Source organism: Onychomys torridus, chromosome 7 (genome assembly GCF_903995425.1).
Source record: "Onychomys torridus chromosome 7, mOncTor1.1, whole genome shotgun sequence".
Classification (NCBI taxonomy): domain Eukaryota; kingdom Metazoa; phylum Chordata; class Mammalia; order Rodentia; family Cricetidae; genus Onychomys; species Onychomys torridus.
The window spans coordinates 17,801,125-17,819,168 of NC_050449.1; the positions used below are offsets into that span (position 1 = coordinate 17,801,125).

Consider the following 18,044-nt stretch of genomic DNA (forward strand, 5'->3'; position numbering starts at 1 on the left):
TCTGTCATAGAAAACTCTAGTAGCAGATTTCAAGCTGTTGATGTCTCCAAGCACAGAGTTGGAAGAAGTGGGCAGCAGCCTACTTCTGCAAAGTGTTAACCAGAGACAGATACAATAAGCAAAGATTACCACAAGGCCTACAGAACAGCAGGAAATAATGAATTTTGAGTATTTATTGCCTTTGTCTTTATAATTTAATTTCAAGTTCTATAATTTTTAGTAATGGCCATATGAAATAAGTGACTTGCAAATTTCCTGAAAATTGAATAATTGGTTCTTTCTCTTGACCTGGGAGGGGCTCACTGCGCCACCCCCAGTGTGCCTCTCCCCCACTTGCTCCTCCCTGCAGCCATCCAAGCCCAGCTGTTGTTAGAACAGCCGTCTCCAAACATACAAAGTGCTTACGTTCTCAAGCGGGCTGGGCAGACACAGACCCCAGTGCTCGAGTTCTGGGCTTTTATTTACTAGGTGGTGATATAGTCAGACTGGCTGCTTAATTTGAAGATCCCAGTACAAAATGAAAAGGATGGGCCCTGCTCAGGCAGGCAGGCAGAAAGGGGAGTTAAAGCAGCCACTAAAATAGAAAATCTGTTCCTTTCTTCAGTGGTCTGATTTCCACAGGTTTTGATCCAAATTTTGTTTTCTATTTTGTATCTTTCAAGTAAAGAAAAATGTAAGACTTTAAGTTTCTGTCAGTTTTACTAGCAAATTTTATGTGGTCACTGCCAATTTAAATGCAGCTCCAAAAGCATTTCACTCATGTACTTGGATGCATCTACCCCTCTGCTCATGTGCACACTCCATTTTCTCGATGACTTCAGGGACCTTTCTAAGTATGCACAGCCTCACTCTTCTCATTTGTCCAAGAGAAAGATGTCAAGTAGGTACCAGCGACTGATGATGCTGATCACACACGGCACAGAGCAGAATCCAGGGCATACCATTTCTGCTCACTTAACTGAAGGATTATCCTTCTCAGTCATGGCAGCGATGCAGTTTTCTTTAGGGGTCTATAGGACCCCTCTGACACGGTCAATATTTGCCCTCCTCGCTTTACTTTTCTTCTCTAGTATGAAATCTTTGAAGGTAGAGATTAGATCTGTCATTAGTGTGGCCCCCTATAGTACATTCTGCAAATTCCTGCACATACCTGGTACTCAGGAGATGTTCATGACTTCAATCTTTCTATGAGTTCAACTTTTGACTGCAAGCAATCTGTCGGTATCATTCTCCACCATGATGCTTAGTTGTTAACACTCACAGCAAGACAGAGAGTGAGCTTAGACTTTAACAGGAGCTGGTTGTGATCCTGGTGAGATTACATATGATTTCAGGTGTTAGGTTTAAGCAAAGTGGCCTCTCCCATCTCTTCTAGAAGACTTCTTGAAGTAATGGGAAAGGGATGAATTCCAACTCCACTTGAGTAAAAGAGGCCCCAGGGATATTAACTCTGGTCCATCATAATCAGTCCCTTGCTGGCTTCTTTTACACTTTCTTTTCTGCACAATTAGAACATTATTATAGTAATGCTTCTTCCCACTAATTGGTTCTGTATGTATGCTTTCTTTTAAACAATTATGAGGTCCCATGGGCTATAAGCTCGCGTCTACTTCTTTAGAATGCCAGAGGAAAGCACAGTCCTAGGCACACAGTAAGCAGTGAATTTTATGTGGTGCTGGCCTTGGTTCAGACCCCATGGCTCCCTGGAGAGCTGACTGAACTGTAATTGGCTTCTGTAACTCCTTTAAGATGTTGGTCACATGGCAAAGAATCCTGGTGTGCACAGCATGTTCAGGCAAAGATCTTTGGTTGTGCTCTCTTTCCATAGCTCACATCTCCTTTCCAGTGTCTCCTAGCCACTCTGACGGCTGTCCCTGTGGAGCCCCTCTCCCCACATGGAATTTGAGAGACCACACAGCTGTAGACTCTCCTTGTTTGAAAGATGATGTTTTAACAAGCCTTTGGGCCAGTGTCAGTAAGCCATGAAATATCACCAAATGGCTCGTCTGCACCAGACTTCTGACTCTCATCTGAGTCCTCAAGCTGGCGGGGACTTTGAGAAGGAGTTTATTGCTCCAAGTTTGGCTCTTCCTGTTCTGGGGACTATAGACGCCGTGAATCTCCGGGGTAGTCAGTTCATTACTTTTAATGAGCACAGAATTCACCAAGACATTAAAATAAAATAGAACCAAACACCGATGGGCGGACTTGCATATTCCACCCAATTGTTGCTTTAGTTCCTTTTTTCCACAAGATTATTCAAGAGACGTGTTTAAGGCAGATTCTATTCACTCCTGCCAAGTTCTATCCTGAGTAGATTTGGCATTGCAAAGCTAACACGCCCTGAGCTGTTTTTAATGCCCTGTGGGTTGGTGTCTGACATTTGTGTTAAAATGACAGTTTTCAAACTGATCAGATATTTGAACATTGTTTGACTTTTACATATGTTAAAGAATTGGATATCCCAATATTTTTAATCTATAAAGACAAATTTAAAAGGTAAGTTATTCCCCCCCCCCAAAAAAATGTGACAAAGCTGTTTAAAACACAGAGAAATACAGTTAATTTGATTTTATTTTAATTGTGCAGTCTTCAGAGCTAATTATGAAAGCCTGAAGTAGTTTTACTCTTGAGTCCTCACATCCCCACACGTGGAAGGAAGCCTGCTGATAACAAAGCACACACGGAACAATGTCCCTATGTAGCTGATCTGTGGCAAGTCCCACCCTGGCCATATGGATTTGGAATTACTTGAGACATTTTCTCAAAGAAGGAAGCTAGTGGATGAATGATGACTAATTCTTTATTCAACCTGACTGGGTCTGTGGAAGACAAAGTTCATCGAGTTGTTTGGAAGGAAAACAAAAGTGTGCCAAATGTACCTTGTTGGGGGCTCGGGGACTGTGAAATCATCCCTAACCCAGTGTACTGTTCCTTCAGGTGATTGCTCTAGCAGATGCCGTGGAGGAGAACCAGGACAGGCTGCTGCAGGCCTCTGCTGCCCTGAGGAGTGCCACCCATTTGCTGATCCTGCTGGTCAGGCTGTGGCAGAAGCTGAGCGCTGACCAGACTGCTATTCTAGAAGCAGCATTTCTGCCCCTCCAGGAAGACACTCAGGAACTGGTAAGGACCCACAAGCCCCACAGCTGCATGATTGAAAAGCCTTTGCTTTGGGGGAGATATCACATGGCTACCTATGTTTTTTAAGGCATCAAAGGAAGCTGTGTTTTTACAAAAACGCTGTTTTCCTTTTCTTTAAACTATAATAAAAGTGTCATATGACAGCACTTTTTTTTTTCCTCCTTGAGTGGTTTTAAAAATAGGTATATAGTCCATTTTTATGTAGTACCCAGTCTGTTTTTATGTGCTCCTCAATCTCTGAGAGGCAGAGAAGTAGTCATTTGACAGCCTGAGTGATCTCAGTAAAGCCTCCAGATTAGCTAATCCTCCCCACGTCTGCCAGAGAAAACAGTTCAGTCATTTTAATTTGTTCGATGATCTTAAATTTTAGTGTCACTTCAAAGGCTAGGGTACTGAGATGGCTTTGCTGAAAGTGATGGGAACAGTTCTTTGCATTTACAGAGTTCTTTATAATAGTTCATAAAGCCCTTTGCCTGAGAAGTGGCATTTCAGAATGAAATGGGAAAAGTGAGTCTGTGAGGTGGATTTTAAGCAGAGAGTCCATTAAACAAAAACACCTAACTTCTGTGAATCATAGATGTGCACAGGCCCAGGTGCCTTCTGGATGGTCTTTGCGCTTTGATTTGTGGAGAAATAATAGGCACCTTGGAAACCAGAGATCCCAGCTCAGCTGGTGTCGTGGTTGTTTGAGGGGGAATTGATTTCAGATCTAGATCTATGACCATGGTTAGGAAAGTGACGGTACTGTGGCTGATGTTTTCCCAAGAGCTCACCTGGCACTGTTGCAGTTACTTTCCAAGAACTATCTCCTTGCGTCATAGATGTGGCACTGATGGTAACCTAAATGATTTTTCCGTCTCCATTTTACAACAACAACAACCACAACAAACCCCTAAGTTTTCTATAGTCAGATACATTTCTAACACTGGTGGCAGCAGGGTCAGCATTCAGACCCAATCCGTCTGTTCAGAAAGTGTGTGCTTTTAGCCAGGTAACTTACTTGACTGAACACATTCATTGTCTTAGTTACTTTCCTACTGCCATGAAGAGATGCTGTGGCCAAGGATACTTTAAAAAGGAAACATTCAATTTGAGGTTCATGGCTCCAGAGGGTTAGATTCAATGACCGTTATGGCTGGCCAGGAGCATGGCAGCAGGCAGCAAGCATGGCAGTGGAGGAGGGAGGGAAAGAGAGGGAGAGAGAGAGGGAGAGAGAGGGGAGAGGGAGAGGGAGAGGGAGGAGAGGGAGAGGAGGGAGAGGGAGAGAGAGAGGGAGAGGGAGAGGGAGGAGAGGAAGAGGAGGAGGAGGAGGAGGAGGAGAAGGAGGAGGAGGAGGAGAGCGCGAACAAGCGAGCTAACTGGGAATGGCGTGGACAAAGCCCACCCCTAGTGACACACCTCCACCAGCATGGCCACACCTCCTAGCCCTTCCCAAACCCAACTGGGGACCAAGCATTCAAATATATGCGCCTATAAGGCCCATTCTCCTTCAAATCATCACAGTCATAAAAGTCACAAGTTTTATCAGCTGCATCAAGGTGTTTTTTTTTTCTCCATAGCTGAGGATCGAACCCAGGGCCTTGTGCTTGCTAGGCAAGCACTCTACCACTGAGCTAAATCCCCAACCCCACATCAAGGTTTTTTTTTTTTTTTTAAAGAAAAAGGCTTTATTTTGTGACCTAAAATATTAATAAATACACTGAAAAAAAGGAATGCATTTTTGTTGCAAGTGCTATAAAAGAGATTGACAAATTTTTTAGAGGTCAAGTTGACCTTCAGTAGCAGAACTGGAGACACTGAACTGCAGTGCGAGAAGGGACATTGTGGTGTGACCAGATTATTCATAAACTCACGTTAGGAGGCAAAGGCCTTGGTTAATCTCCAGTTTCGGTTCTACCACAAATGACAGTCACTGTGGTCCTCAGCTGTTCTAAACTGCAAGGGGAAAACTGGGCTCCACCCCAGACAGTGTAAGAGGAGCTAAGGGGACAGCTAAGTAGAGCATTGGAAGTCAGAGGTCAGCATTGGAACCTTTATGACGGTTGTCCATCTCTCTGCCATGCTCAAAAGCAAGGGTCATACTTAGGTCCTTTTACATTCTTAGGACTTCTTTCAGGACTGGTACATAGTCAGGGCTTATCCAGTGGAAGAAGGCAGGGAATGGTGAGGGCAGACGAGAATAAAGCAGTACTGGCCAAGCCATGTAATCTGTATAGCCCAGTGCAAAGGGGAACATACACCCCTTGTCAACAAGTAGGAGCAGTGGTACTGTCGGGCTGCTGAGATGGTTCCACAGATAAAGGCAATGCCATGCAAGCTCAGCCACCCAGGTTCTCTGCCTGGAGACCGGGGAAAGGCCCATGGAGAGAACCGATGCCACAAAGTTGTCGTTTGGCCTCCTCATGTGCACTGTGACACGCCATCTCCCTCCCCAGCTCACACACATTCACACACACACACACACACACACACACACACACACACGTACCCCCCCCCCCCCGCCACACAAACAAAACTAAAAATTATAAATTGCAGTGAATCCTCCTCCATGAATCCCATTTCATTGTCTGCAGGTTCTGAATCTCTGTGTTCTGTGTTCAATTACAGACCAAAAGTATTATTATGTAAATATTGTCTCGACAAGAGAGAAACTACTACATTAGCATAGTGTTTATTGTAGTATAGTGTTATGATTCTTTGATTTTATTATTAGTTGTTGTCAATTTCTTTTCTGTGCCTTCTTATATCTTAGGTGTATATTGTATATAAAACATATGTCTGTGTAAGGTCTGGCTTCAGGCACCCACTGCAGGTTGGGTATAGCAGGGGTGAGGAAATGTACTATCAAGAAAGAGATTTTTGTTTTGTTGTTTTTGTTATTTTTTCTTCAATTTCTCTCAACTTGTCATTTTTTTATTTGCTTTTTCATGTCCTAGGTAAAGAACAATTGAAAACTGATTTTTATTAGAATGATACTTACTACTTATCTTTATAATATTCAGTGCCATTCTACATTCTTAAGTGTGTGTGTGTGTGTGTGTGTGTGTGTGTGTGTGTGTGTGTGTGTGTTACAGTGTATGTGTGGAGGTCAGAGGACAACTTAGGAGAGTTGGTTCTCTCCTACTACCATGTAGATTTTGGAATTGAAGTTAGGTTGAGTGTGTTCACCATGTAGGTCTTAGAGAACAGCATCTTTTAGAAAAACATGAGTGTATTCACCTTGTATGCCATAAAGAACAGACCCTATAGAAATACATGAATGTATTCACCATGTAGGCAGTTGAAAGACTTAGTCCCTTCCTCCTTCTTAGAGACTTCCTACCTTTCTTCTCTATACATCCTCTATTCTCTAAAAAAGGCAGAGAAAGTTTCTTCCAACTCTCTTCTTAATGTGGTGAGGTGAGGTGTGTGTACTTGTGTCTGTAAGACATTTGAAAAAAAATAGTCTGAAGAATGTATTCAAATAGTAATTTGAATACTTCTTGTTATTCTTTTCATCTTTAATTGAACTGTTTTTTTCACTTTGGAGTTATTGTTGAGGCAGCTTGTGTCTTAAAAGAAAAGGAATACTTTTTCATTTTTTAAGATATACACATACAGTGTGTGGTTTTGACATGCTAGTTCACAATTCCCCATGCTCTGTCTATAGACTTCACAAATAAATGTTATATGATGGGACTCTGTGCTATCCAACTGAGACACGAAAATGAAATATTCAAACCTGAAATAATTTGAGAGGAGGGCAAGGCAGGAAAGAAAGGAGTCTCTTACCACAATGTTGAAAATATACCCCATATTGAAGTTATTATGATACCACAAAAATCTGAATGCAATTTAGATGGTTTGGTTGAGGGTAGATGGCAGAGTACATGTGTGAGGGAGAGAACCCCAGGCATATGGACAACATTTCCAGAAGACACTGTCAGCTCAAGGTCAGATGTCCCCACAAGTATTGAGAGGTAGAAAGAAATGCTCAGATGATGTTTATGTTTCAAATAGCTCTGGATAATCTGTATAATGATTTGTTGTATTGTTAATTAGATGGAATGTGTTAGCAGGCAAGCTAAATTCAGTAGAAGACTCTAGAATAGTTTCTTCCTAATGATATCAGCTTCACAAAGCAAACAACATTCAGAGACTTCCTATACCAGTGGAATACAGCACTCTTCACATGGCGTCATCAATAGCCAGTGTTCGTGGAAAGCAGTGCCCTTCATATGACGTCATCAGCAGTCAGTGCCAATCATCACTATTTTGTCTGAAACAGCACTGTGTTTGTAGCTGCACTCATGGATGTTTTCTTTACCCCGGCTCTTTAGGGACACTTTCCCATTTTTTGTCACTTTCCAGTAGCAAATAAATGCTGGTATTTCAGACTACTACATGTTCTTTTTTGTTTTGTTCTGTGTTTTTAGGGTGCTGAAACTTATATGCACCAGAGATGCTTTGTGGAGCTGCTTTGCCTACTGAGAAAAATATGAAAGACTTTTGTTTAGTCTCTAAGAGCTCTCCAGGATAGTTACACTGGTGGATTTGATAATTAAAATTGCCACTGTCCTATTCCAGTAATGATGGCATACATGTAGTCCAAAATAGCATTTTATCACTATATGTGTGATGGGGCTTTTGTGTGTGTATTTGTCGTGCATCTTTCCCATGATGCTTCACAAAAACCAAAAGACATAAAGGTGTATGTGGTGTGTGTGTGTGTGTGTGTGTGTGTGTGTGTGTGTGTGTGTGTGTACACGTTTAGGACTGGCTCAATGGGGTAATCTTTTATCAAGTCATTTTACATCCAATGAATTTTTATTGAGTACTTACTAGTTTTCAAGCACTATTTGGCCTACAACTACCTTTTAACAAAATAGACTGAGGTGTCATTTTGGTGGTTTTATTTCAACTTTATAAGCAAACATTCTAATCCCGAGTTCTCCCATACAATAGCCGTTTACTACATGAAATGTAAATAAGCTGATGTGAGATAAATTGACGTCATTGTCTGTATTTCTCTTGCTAGTAGCTACGTGTGACGAGTGCTTACTACATTAGGCAGTGCACAGAGACTTCTGGCACTCCAGAAGGCCTCTTACATAGCACTGGTGAGTACCAAGAGTAAAATCAGGGCTGTATTAACAGTTGGATTAACCACAGCACACAGTAGTAAGCCGGTGAGAGTAGAGCAGAAGACTGACATGAAATTCCTTCTTGGTGTGTGATTCAACATTCCTTATTTCTGGTGTCTTGGGATCTGCTTGGTCATGTGTCAACACCAGGCACTTCTAGGAACAAAAGCTTTTTCTGAGAGATCTTTATGCATTTGCATAAGGAGGAGGCAGGAGGCCAGCCAGGGTTCTGTCGTTCCACTTTTGATATGGATTGGAAGTATCTCTGGTTGCCAGCCTGTGACACTGAGAAATGGCATCGCCCCAAGGAGGTGGGGCCTAACGGAAGGAAGTCATTGCAGGTAGTCTCTTGAAAGGGATGCTCCAGCCCCAGCTCTTCCCTCCATCTTTCGCTTTCCCGCCATCCGCAGGTGAAAACTTCTGCAATGGGTTACCACTGTGATGCTTGCTGTCTATGTTGTCACAGGCCCAAAGGCAAGGGCCACGTGATGGCGGTTGACACCCCTTAAACCATGAGTCCAGTGAACTTTCCTTTCTTCTAAGTTAGGTGTCAACTCAGGCATTTCGTCACAGCAGCAGGAAATGAAATGTTGGGTCCCCCATATGGTCGTGACTACTACTATAGCAGACATGACCCTTTCCCTGCAGCACGCACATGCCTTTGAATCCCTTTGTTACAGTCTTCCGGAGAATTGCTGCATTTTGGATTGGATGTGGATGAATTCTCTTTGCCCTTCCTCATCGTGGTTCAGATCTGCTTCTCATTATTCTAGTAAATAGCTCAGATGGCTGGATTTTTCATCCATCAGATGGCAAGAGAGCGGGGAGAAGCAGGCTTGAGATTTTTGAGTAGACTGTTTTGCGATTTCTCTTCTGAGGCTCACGTGTGTTCACTTGGCTCCGGAGGAGCCTCTAATGAAAAAAGCAAGAGTGTACTGGATTTGGGGACCTGGCTTCATAGACTCCACATGGCATAGCATTTGGCTTGATATTTTTCTTTCCTTTGAAAGTGCATTCAATATCTTTGGCAGTATTATCTATCATTTGAAAAAGAAAAGTTTTATTGTATTCTTAAGGACTTAATAGTTACCTCCCCTAGCACTAGACTTTCAACTCCCTGAGAAGATTAGGATGGAAATTTACATCAATGGAAGAGGGAGACTTGAACCTTCAGCCTTACATTTTGATTAATTGTTCCTTTTACAAACCAATATGGAAAGGAAACTTATTTTTAACACGTTGAACATGGTTCATGTGAGAAGACAGATGTTTATAATAGGAAGTCCTATTGTGTGGGGGCTTATCAAGGCTCACTTACAAGGCTTACAGGCGCCCACATCACAGGTCAGATGTGACGTCCGGACCATGGTGCCTGCTGTCTGGATTGAGTGATGACTGGGATGGCCGATCATTACCATTATTAATGACCCTCTTAGAAGGCAAACAAGAGGAGGAAGTCTGGTGTCACTGTTCAGTCTGCCTTTATGACGGCTCAAGTATCATCAGAGTTACAACTGTCTATGGGAATGTAGTCCAGAAAGTAAATATTTGGGTATTTCCCATGGTCTTAGACAGCAAGATAAACATGTGGAATTAGTTTCGTGTTCATAGTGGCCAGATACTCTGTGTAGTTGCTACTTGAATATAACCACTCTTGTTTAATTATATAATATTCTGTATCACCATACAGCCCAGCTTTTCCTATGAATTCCTTTCTGGAAAGCTCTTGTCTTGGGCGATGGCTTTTCCACCTGACTGCCTGTGCTGGCGTTTGAAGCAGCCCTTCTTCTGTGGTGGTAATCCTTCCCGTCTCCGAGACCCACCTCTGCTGTCCCCCAGTGCACATCCACTTGCATGCTACCCTTGGCTTTCTTGGCACCTCTGTGAGGTTGGAGGGCCAGTGCCAGGTGGCCAGGGCTCTCAGTCATGTGGTTCCACCATCTCTCACTTATGAACGCCTTTCTGTCCCACCTCAGCATCTCTCTTCCATCTACGGAAGCTGAGTGTTATCACAGCAGAGCAGGTGGTGCCTTGCTTTTTGTATAGAGTAACGCTTAATGTCCATCCCTCTACCTTCTCTCTGGGCAGGTCAGTTTGTGTTCTCTCTCTTTCCTTCTGGCCTGTGTCCTCCTGTGAACGCAACCCTTGTCATGACAGTTACCTCTCATCATACTCTAACATTGCCATGTGTGTGCCTGTCCTGTATGTCCAACAAACTCAAGAAGAAATTCCTTCGCATCCTCACAGAGTTAAAGCAATTATGCATATAATTATATCTAATCATTTGGGGATGAAACCACTCATTTTCATAACCTCTCAAATAATTCAAATGTTCTTCTACAACTGTGCAGCTTTTCAAAGATGTCTTTTACAAAGGAAACTTTCTACCTCCTTTTCCATGCTCTCTGTTTCATAAACCACACCAAATATTTCTGTGCTGTATAAGAGCAAACCCTGCTTTCTGATATACAGATATTAAGGTACACACAGATACATTTACTAAGCTAGACCACCATGTGTATACAGTCATGTCAGACATAGTATTATGATGATGTCATAGTCCATGATGGTGCTGTATTTATGACAATGACTCCCTAAAATTACAGACCAAAGTTCATTGAATTGTGTGGAATTTGGGTCTGGTTAATTTTGGTGTGTGATGTTTTTATTTAATTTCAAGGATTTTTAAAAAACAATAACATTTAAAAAATAAATATCATTCAAATTTGTTTAAAACCCACACTTCTCACATGACATCTGTCTGTCTAGGATCTTCATGCAGTGACATCTTATGATACAATTCATATTTCTCAGAGTATATCCCAGTTGTTAAACTGTGTGTGACGATATAATACACTCATCCATGTAACCTCAAAGCAGAGATAAATACAAGAATTTTTAATCTTACCAATGATAAATATGCACAAATAAAAGCCATTGTTAGGTACACTTTACTTACCTTGCCTTATCCAAATTTGACAATAAGTGGTACAATGAACATGTAATAAAATGGAAAATGGACATATCTACCTATTTCTTACATTGTCTTTCCAGAGATTACTCTAGGAAAATGTAGATCATAAAGATAATCCTACATAAGAAATCTAAGTTAATGAACTAAGAAAATGGTAGAGTTCATTCAGTATCGTAATGTCTATAATTATGAAATACTGAAAACATACTAAATACTAATAGTTGGGGAATATAAATTGTGTTGAGTAGAATATGATGCTATACCAGGGTGCAAGTGTCTTCCAGAAAAAAATGCTTAATAAGTTCTGAGTCCTTAGGCAAGTGATCAGACTCCAAGCACTGGTTTCCTCCTCTGGGCACCGGTAAACCATCTCATAGTTTAGGGCCAGTTTGACTTTGAAGGGAGGGAAATGTGACCGTTCAGATTTGGTCTGAACTAGTAAACAGTACAGAGGGGAAACAGGATCTTAGGAGTATGAGTGAACTTGCAGTACCTGGGATGTGATGGACTTTCAGTGTGCAAAGTGAGGCTCTGCCCAGGTTAGAGGCATTTAGAGTCATGATGTACATATTAGGTAGAAGCTGTCACTTTAGGTGGAAGTGTTACTGAAAGGGATTTTTCTGTTTCAGGTATATCCTTTCTTGTGATTTTTTTTTTAACCACATAATTTGGACTTCATTATGTTTAGCTAAGACCTTACTATAAATGATCCACTTAAGCACAATAAACAAATAAAAAATACATATGCTAAGGTTTTTCTTTCTCAGTAAGATGTCTATGTATGTATGTATGTATGTATGTATGTATGTATGTATGTATGTATACACACACACACACACAAATTATATTTTTAGCAGAAAATAACTAAAAATTATGTTGTTTGTTTAGTTTCAGTCAACCAGACCACACAGCCTCCTTTGACTGTTCTCATCATAATTTCAAGATTTTGATGTTTAATTATTTATGTCATTCTGAAGGCAACAACAATAATAAATCAATAATAAAAAACAAATGTTCTGAAGAAAAACAAAATAACATCCCCTTAAGAAACCAAATGTGTTAAAACATAATTTTAAAACTGATCCAGGCGGAGTGTGTGTAACTGAATAGTAGGTCATGTGCTGAGCATGTACAACACCCTGGTTCAATCCTTAACATCACTGGGAAGTCCTCAGAAAACAAAACCCAAAGACATTTGTGACACATTTGGAAACTTTACAAGGGTGTGTGGTTTTCATGAGGGCACTCTATACACCCCTTAAAATTTTGTGAGGACTAATTGAATGCCAAATGTGGGATCAGGCATGTGACAGGCATCCAAAAATGGGTGGTCATTACTACTGTATTTCAACAATAAGATGCCAGATGCTGGCGTCCTCACATTCCTCCATGCATTGTTAAGAAAAACAAAAACAAAAGCTCCCAGTTAAACTCTGACGGTGTATTCTTTTAGTGCTTAAAATTTTAAGAGCTCTGCGAGTCTCCTTTAGACTTTTTTAAAAGCATATTTTGCTCTTGAGTAAGACGAAATATGTAAGCAACCTTCACTGGCCCATGTATCTCTCTTAAGTCTCTGTGTACCATAGGCGTCTGCTCTGCGCTTCCTTGAGTAGCAGCAGGAGCACGAGCAGTCATGAAGGAGGTCAAGCATTGCTTAAGATTTCACTGTGGTTGCCAGGCGGTGGTGGCGCACGACTTGAATCCCAGCACTCAGGAGGCAGAGGCAGCCGGATCTCTGAGAGTTCGAGGCCAGCCTGGGCTACAGAGCGAGATCCAGAACAGGCACAAAATGGAACTGGATCAGGCCCGCTAGATAAGTGAGACAGTTGATTAGCTTGAACTGTTTGGGAGGTCCCCAGGCAGTAGGACCAAGACCTGTCCTTAGTGCATGAGCTGGCTATTGCTGTTTGGAACCTGGGCCTATGCAGGGACACTTTGCTCAGCCTTGGTGTAGGGAGGAGGGGACTGGACCTGCCTCAACTGAATCTACCAGGCTGGGCTGACTCCCCAGGGGAGTTCTTGCCGTGGAGGAGGTGGGAATGGGGGGGGGGAGGGATGGATTGGGGTGGAAGACTGGGGGGTGGGAGTAGGGAGGACAGGGGAATCTGTGGCTGATATGTAAAATTAAATTAATTATAAAATAAAAATATAAAAAAAAAAAAAAACTACACAGAGAAACCCTGTCTCTAAAAAACCAAAAACCAAAAAAAAAAAAAAAAAAAAACCAACCAAACAAACAAACAAACAAAATGTGCTGTGCCACCTTCATGACTGGGTTCTGAGCCTCAGAAATTCTTACGGGGTTGCTTTTGAGCTTCCCACAGCTGAATCATGTATTTATGAAGGTGAGGAAGGCTCTGTCATAGTCAGTGAAATTTGTTAGACAGATGGACGCTCAGTGTTCTGACCACATTGGTTCTGGAGATGGCTGCCTTTGCAGACTTCGCTTGTGCTTCTCGAGTAAGGTAGCAATGCATGCACTGTATCATGGTGACAGGCTTTCTTTGGGGCATCTTTTTGCCTTATATCTTAGGAAACATTTAGCTGTGCTTTGAAAAAAAAAAACCTTTCTTTAGTTACTCATGAATACTTGCTTCTCTAAATTTAGGTTCATACTATCTTGCTTTTCTGTACATAAGGGAATGTTTTTGGTAAATGACAAGACACCATAAGTCTTTTTTTAATTTTATAATTAATTTAATTTTACATATCAGCCACAGATTCCCCTGTCCTCCCTCCTCCCTCCTCCCTCCTCCCACCCACCACCTGCCCTCGCCCCATTCCCACCTCCTCCAAGGCAAGGACTCCCCTGGGGATTCAGCTCACTCTGGTAGATTCAGTTAAGGCAGGTCCAGTCCCCTCCTCTCTTCACCTAGGCTGAGCAAAGTGTCCCAGCATAGGCCCCAGCTTCCAAACAGCCAGTTCATGCACTAAGGACAGGTCCTGGTCCCACTGCCTGGGGGCCTCCTAAACAGTTCAAGCTAATCAACTGTCTCACTTATCCAGAGGGCCTGATCCAGTTCCATGGGGGCTCCTCAGCTATTGGTTCACAGTTCATGTGTTTCCACTAGTTTAGCTATTTGTCCCTGTGCTTTTTACAATCATGGTCTCAATATCTCTTGCTCATACAATCCTTCCTCTCTCTCACTGGTTGGAGTCCTGGAGCTCCACCTGGAGCATGGCCATGGATCTCTGCATCTGCTTCCAACAGTCACTGGATGAGAGTTCTATCATGACAGTTAGGGTGTTTGGCCATCCAATCACCAGACTAGTTCAGTTCAGGCTTTCTCTTGACCATTGTCAGTAGTCTATTGTGGAGGTATCTTTGTGGATTTCTGGGGACCTCTCTAGCACTTTGCTTCTTCCTATTCCCATGGGGTCTTCATTTATCATGGTCTCTTTCTTTTCTTGTTCTCCCTCTCTGTTCTTGATTCAGCTGGGATCTCCCACTCCCCTAAGCTCTCTTTCCCCCGACCCTTGCCCTTCATTAAACCCCCCTTACGTCCAGTTTGCTCATGTAGATCTCATCCTTTTCTCTGTGGTTGGGCGATCCCTGTGTCTTTCTTAGGATCCTCTTAAAAGCTTTTATAAAAGAGTATTTCTGTTTGTGTGTGCATGTGCGTGTACGTGCATGCATGTGTCATGTTGTGGTGTGCAGGAGTCAGTTCTCTCTACCGTGTGGGCTGAGCTCATACAGTCAGGCTTAGCAGTAAGTACCCTTACCCACTGAATCATCTTGCATGCTTACAGAAGATATCTTAAGTATCAGTTAATTAGCTGAGGCAGCATCAATGCTACAGGTAACTCAGCAGAAGGGACACATTAAGGCAAGCTAAGATAAAGTCACATGCAGTGTCTCCCAGGACAGAGAGCCAGCAGTTGTTGGATCCCACAGAGAACAGGCTAACTCCCTGCTTCACAGATGTTAAAATGTGAAAATGTTGGGGAAGAGGCTGTCACAGAATCACCAACTGAATGCAGAGCTAAGAATAACGTTTGGGGGCTGGAGAGATGGCTCAAAGGATAAGAGCACTGGCTGCCCTTCCAGAAATCCTGAGTTCAATTCCCAGCAACCACATGGTGGCTCACAACCATCTGTAATGAGAGCTGGCGCCCTCTTCTGTATGCATAATAAATAAACAAATCTTTAAAAAAATAAATAAATAAAAAAATAAAGTCTTACTAAGAAGGAGCCAATGAATGGTTTGCATTTGAGGACAGAAGTTCCAGAAAAGACAGGGTCTTGATTTTTCCATTACAAAACAAGCATCCTTGACCAGAAGTACCTTTCATATAATTAGGAGAAATTTTGGTTCTAGAACGAGGGCTAGAGATAAAAGAAATCATCTTAAAGCACTTTAAATGTACCACTCTCTAAATATATTTCATTTTCTATGTGACTATAGTTTAAAGATTCTTTTTTATTATTAGTGATGCAGGAGCCATATCTGAGACTCTTTCATTTTTTAAAATTTTACAATATTTAATGCCATGTACCATATAGGCCTAAATATTATTTTGAAAAATAAATACAAATTCGGTTTGGGATATGGCTGTAGTACAAGTGTAAGGACCAGCATTTGAATCCTGGGACTCATATAAAAAGACCAACCTGGTAGTGTGCCTCTGTAATCCAAGTACTGCAGTGGGAAGTGGGACATGGAGACTAGAGAATTCCTGGAAATTCTCAGGACCAGCCACTGAGTGTACTTAGTGACAGGAGACCTTGCCTTACAAAATGGAAGATCAAGACTGATACCCAAAGTTGCTCTCTGACCTTGCCACACACCCTGTGGCAATTGAGTACCCACGCTTGAACACGTACATGCAATATACATGCACACCATACATAGAGAAAAAGATAAAAATAAAGTAACTGTCTAAAGGACTTCACAGAAGTTTTATTTAGTGTACAAAACCATTAAAAGCTATAGCACTTCATATGGTAACTAGCCTTATTCTCATTTGATTGCTATGGAGAAAATGGCATGTTAAATTATACCATAAAAGGGTTACTTGGAGGTACTATTCTAGATACTTCTCTGGATTTACATTTATTTGAGGATTATCAAAATAGGGGGCTCTTCCTGCAGCTGCCTCTTACCCACAGGTGACCTTGACAAAGAAAGAGTATGCAGCCATAGACTAAAATATTGGAGCTTCTGTGTGGTCCCCAAAATGGCAAACTAGAAGGGAGAGGGAAGCAGAAGCAAAGGGATCATGGATTCCTTATTCTTAAATCAGTGGTTTTGCCTATTCTGGGACTGTTTTTCTTGAATTTGGTCATGCTGCAAGGCCGTGGTCCAGTTCCTCACAGGGTACCTAGTAGAAGCAAGGCAGTCCAACCTGTCAGAGTAACATTCCAAGAGAGGCTAAGGCAGGGGCTCAGGGAGAGGACTGAGGCATGGGGTTCACACAGTGGGGAAGAGTCAAGACCTTGAGAATATCGAAAAGTCCAGTTATCTGCAGTAGAGAGACAAAGAGCCTGCACCCTGGCCCTGAGCAGGTGATTTCCGGTGCTGAAGAGGGCTGTAGAGAAGGCAGAGTTAAAAAAAACAAACAAAAACAAACGTGCATTTACCCCCGTCCCTGCCTCCCGCCCTCCCACTCCACACGCGCTTTCGCTTGCTTGGGCAGTGCAGCTGTGGTGTCAGGGTAAAGACAGTGACTTGAGAACTAGAGCCAGAGCTGCTTTCACAAAAGGACTCATGCTTACTTCTCCTCTACACGTCTTTAGTGAGAATTCCCCTATGTAATGTTGCATGTCACTCTTGAAATATAAGGCAAATTCTTAGTATGAATACAGAATAAAAGCTTGATGTGTGCAGGTGGGTACATGTGTGCTTGGAGTGCTCATGAGGGCTGTGGGCTCAACACCAAAATGGTACTTAGAATGCCTTATCTTCTAGCTCCTCACATTTGAGTTTCTACTTTCTGAAAAGTTTTGTTTCATAATTTAGTAGGTAATTATGCTATTTGTTTAGTCATGTATTATCACATCGAGTTTTGTATAACAACTCTTTGTTACCAGCTCTTGTCTCATAAGCATTCTCTTTTGTTTTTATATTTGAATTTATGCAGCAGCTTAGGCCCTCTAAATAATGTTTTATTAGTGATCTTTCTAAGTATTGTCACTATGTCTCATTATATTAAGCAATATCTATGCTAAACACCTATGCATTATTTCCTGCTCTAGTTGGCAGTGGAACCTGGGAGAATGGAGCCTAAAAATACGGCAGAATAAAAGTCTCATGCAATAGCCAACTTCATTCAGAGCACCATACAGTTTATACTCGAAGGCAGTGGTTCTCAACCTTCCTAATGCTGCAACCCTTTAATACAGTTCCTTATGTTGTGGTGGCCTCCAATCATAAAATTATTTCATAATGCAATTTTGCTACTGTTCTAAATATGCAACCCCCCAAAGGGGTTGTGACCCACATGTTGAGAACCAGTGTTAAGAAGTGTCACATGAGTAAAGTGTACAATCACAAGTCAAGCTGTGCACAGCTATGGAATAACAATAGCCAGTTGTAATGAATAATGTAAAGCAAGCTCATTCCTATGGGCTACACTGGGAGGAACACAAGGAAAATTCCAAGAACAGTCCCATGTTTTTGAAGATACTGAGGTCACAAGACTCTTGTCTTACTTTCTTGAAGTTTTCTTACAAGCTCTCAGAATTCCCCTCCGAAGACTCCATTCTTGGGCTGTGTTCAGAAAATACATGACATGGTTTTTACTCACTCTGCAAGTTGGCACCGGGAAAAGAAATTTTGTAGTAGTGCTTCTGTGATGACCAAATA

General features: G+C 41.9%; 1 protein-coding gene across 3 annotated transcripts in view; it reads left to right on the plus strand.

The window, feature by feature from the left end:
- Window positions 1-18,044, plus strand: part of Bbs9 (Bardet-Biedl syndrome 9) — a 427,340-nt gene that overhangs the window by 333,619 nt on the left and 75,677 nt on the right. For all 3 annotated transcript variants that reach the window (XM_036194269.1, XM_036194271.1, XM_036194270.1), the window contains one exon: window positions 2,941-3,123. In XM_036194269.1, coding sequence (XP_036050162.1) covers window positions 2,941-3,123 — 183 coding nt within the window. The remainder of the gene's footprint in view (window positions 1-2,940; window positions 3,124-18,044) is intronic.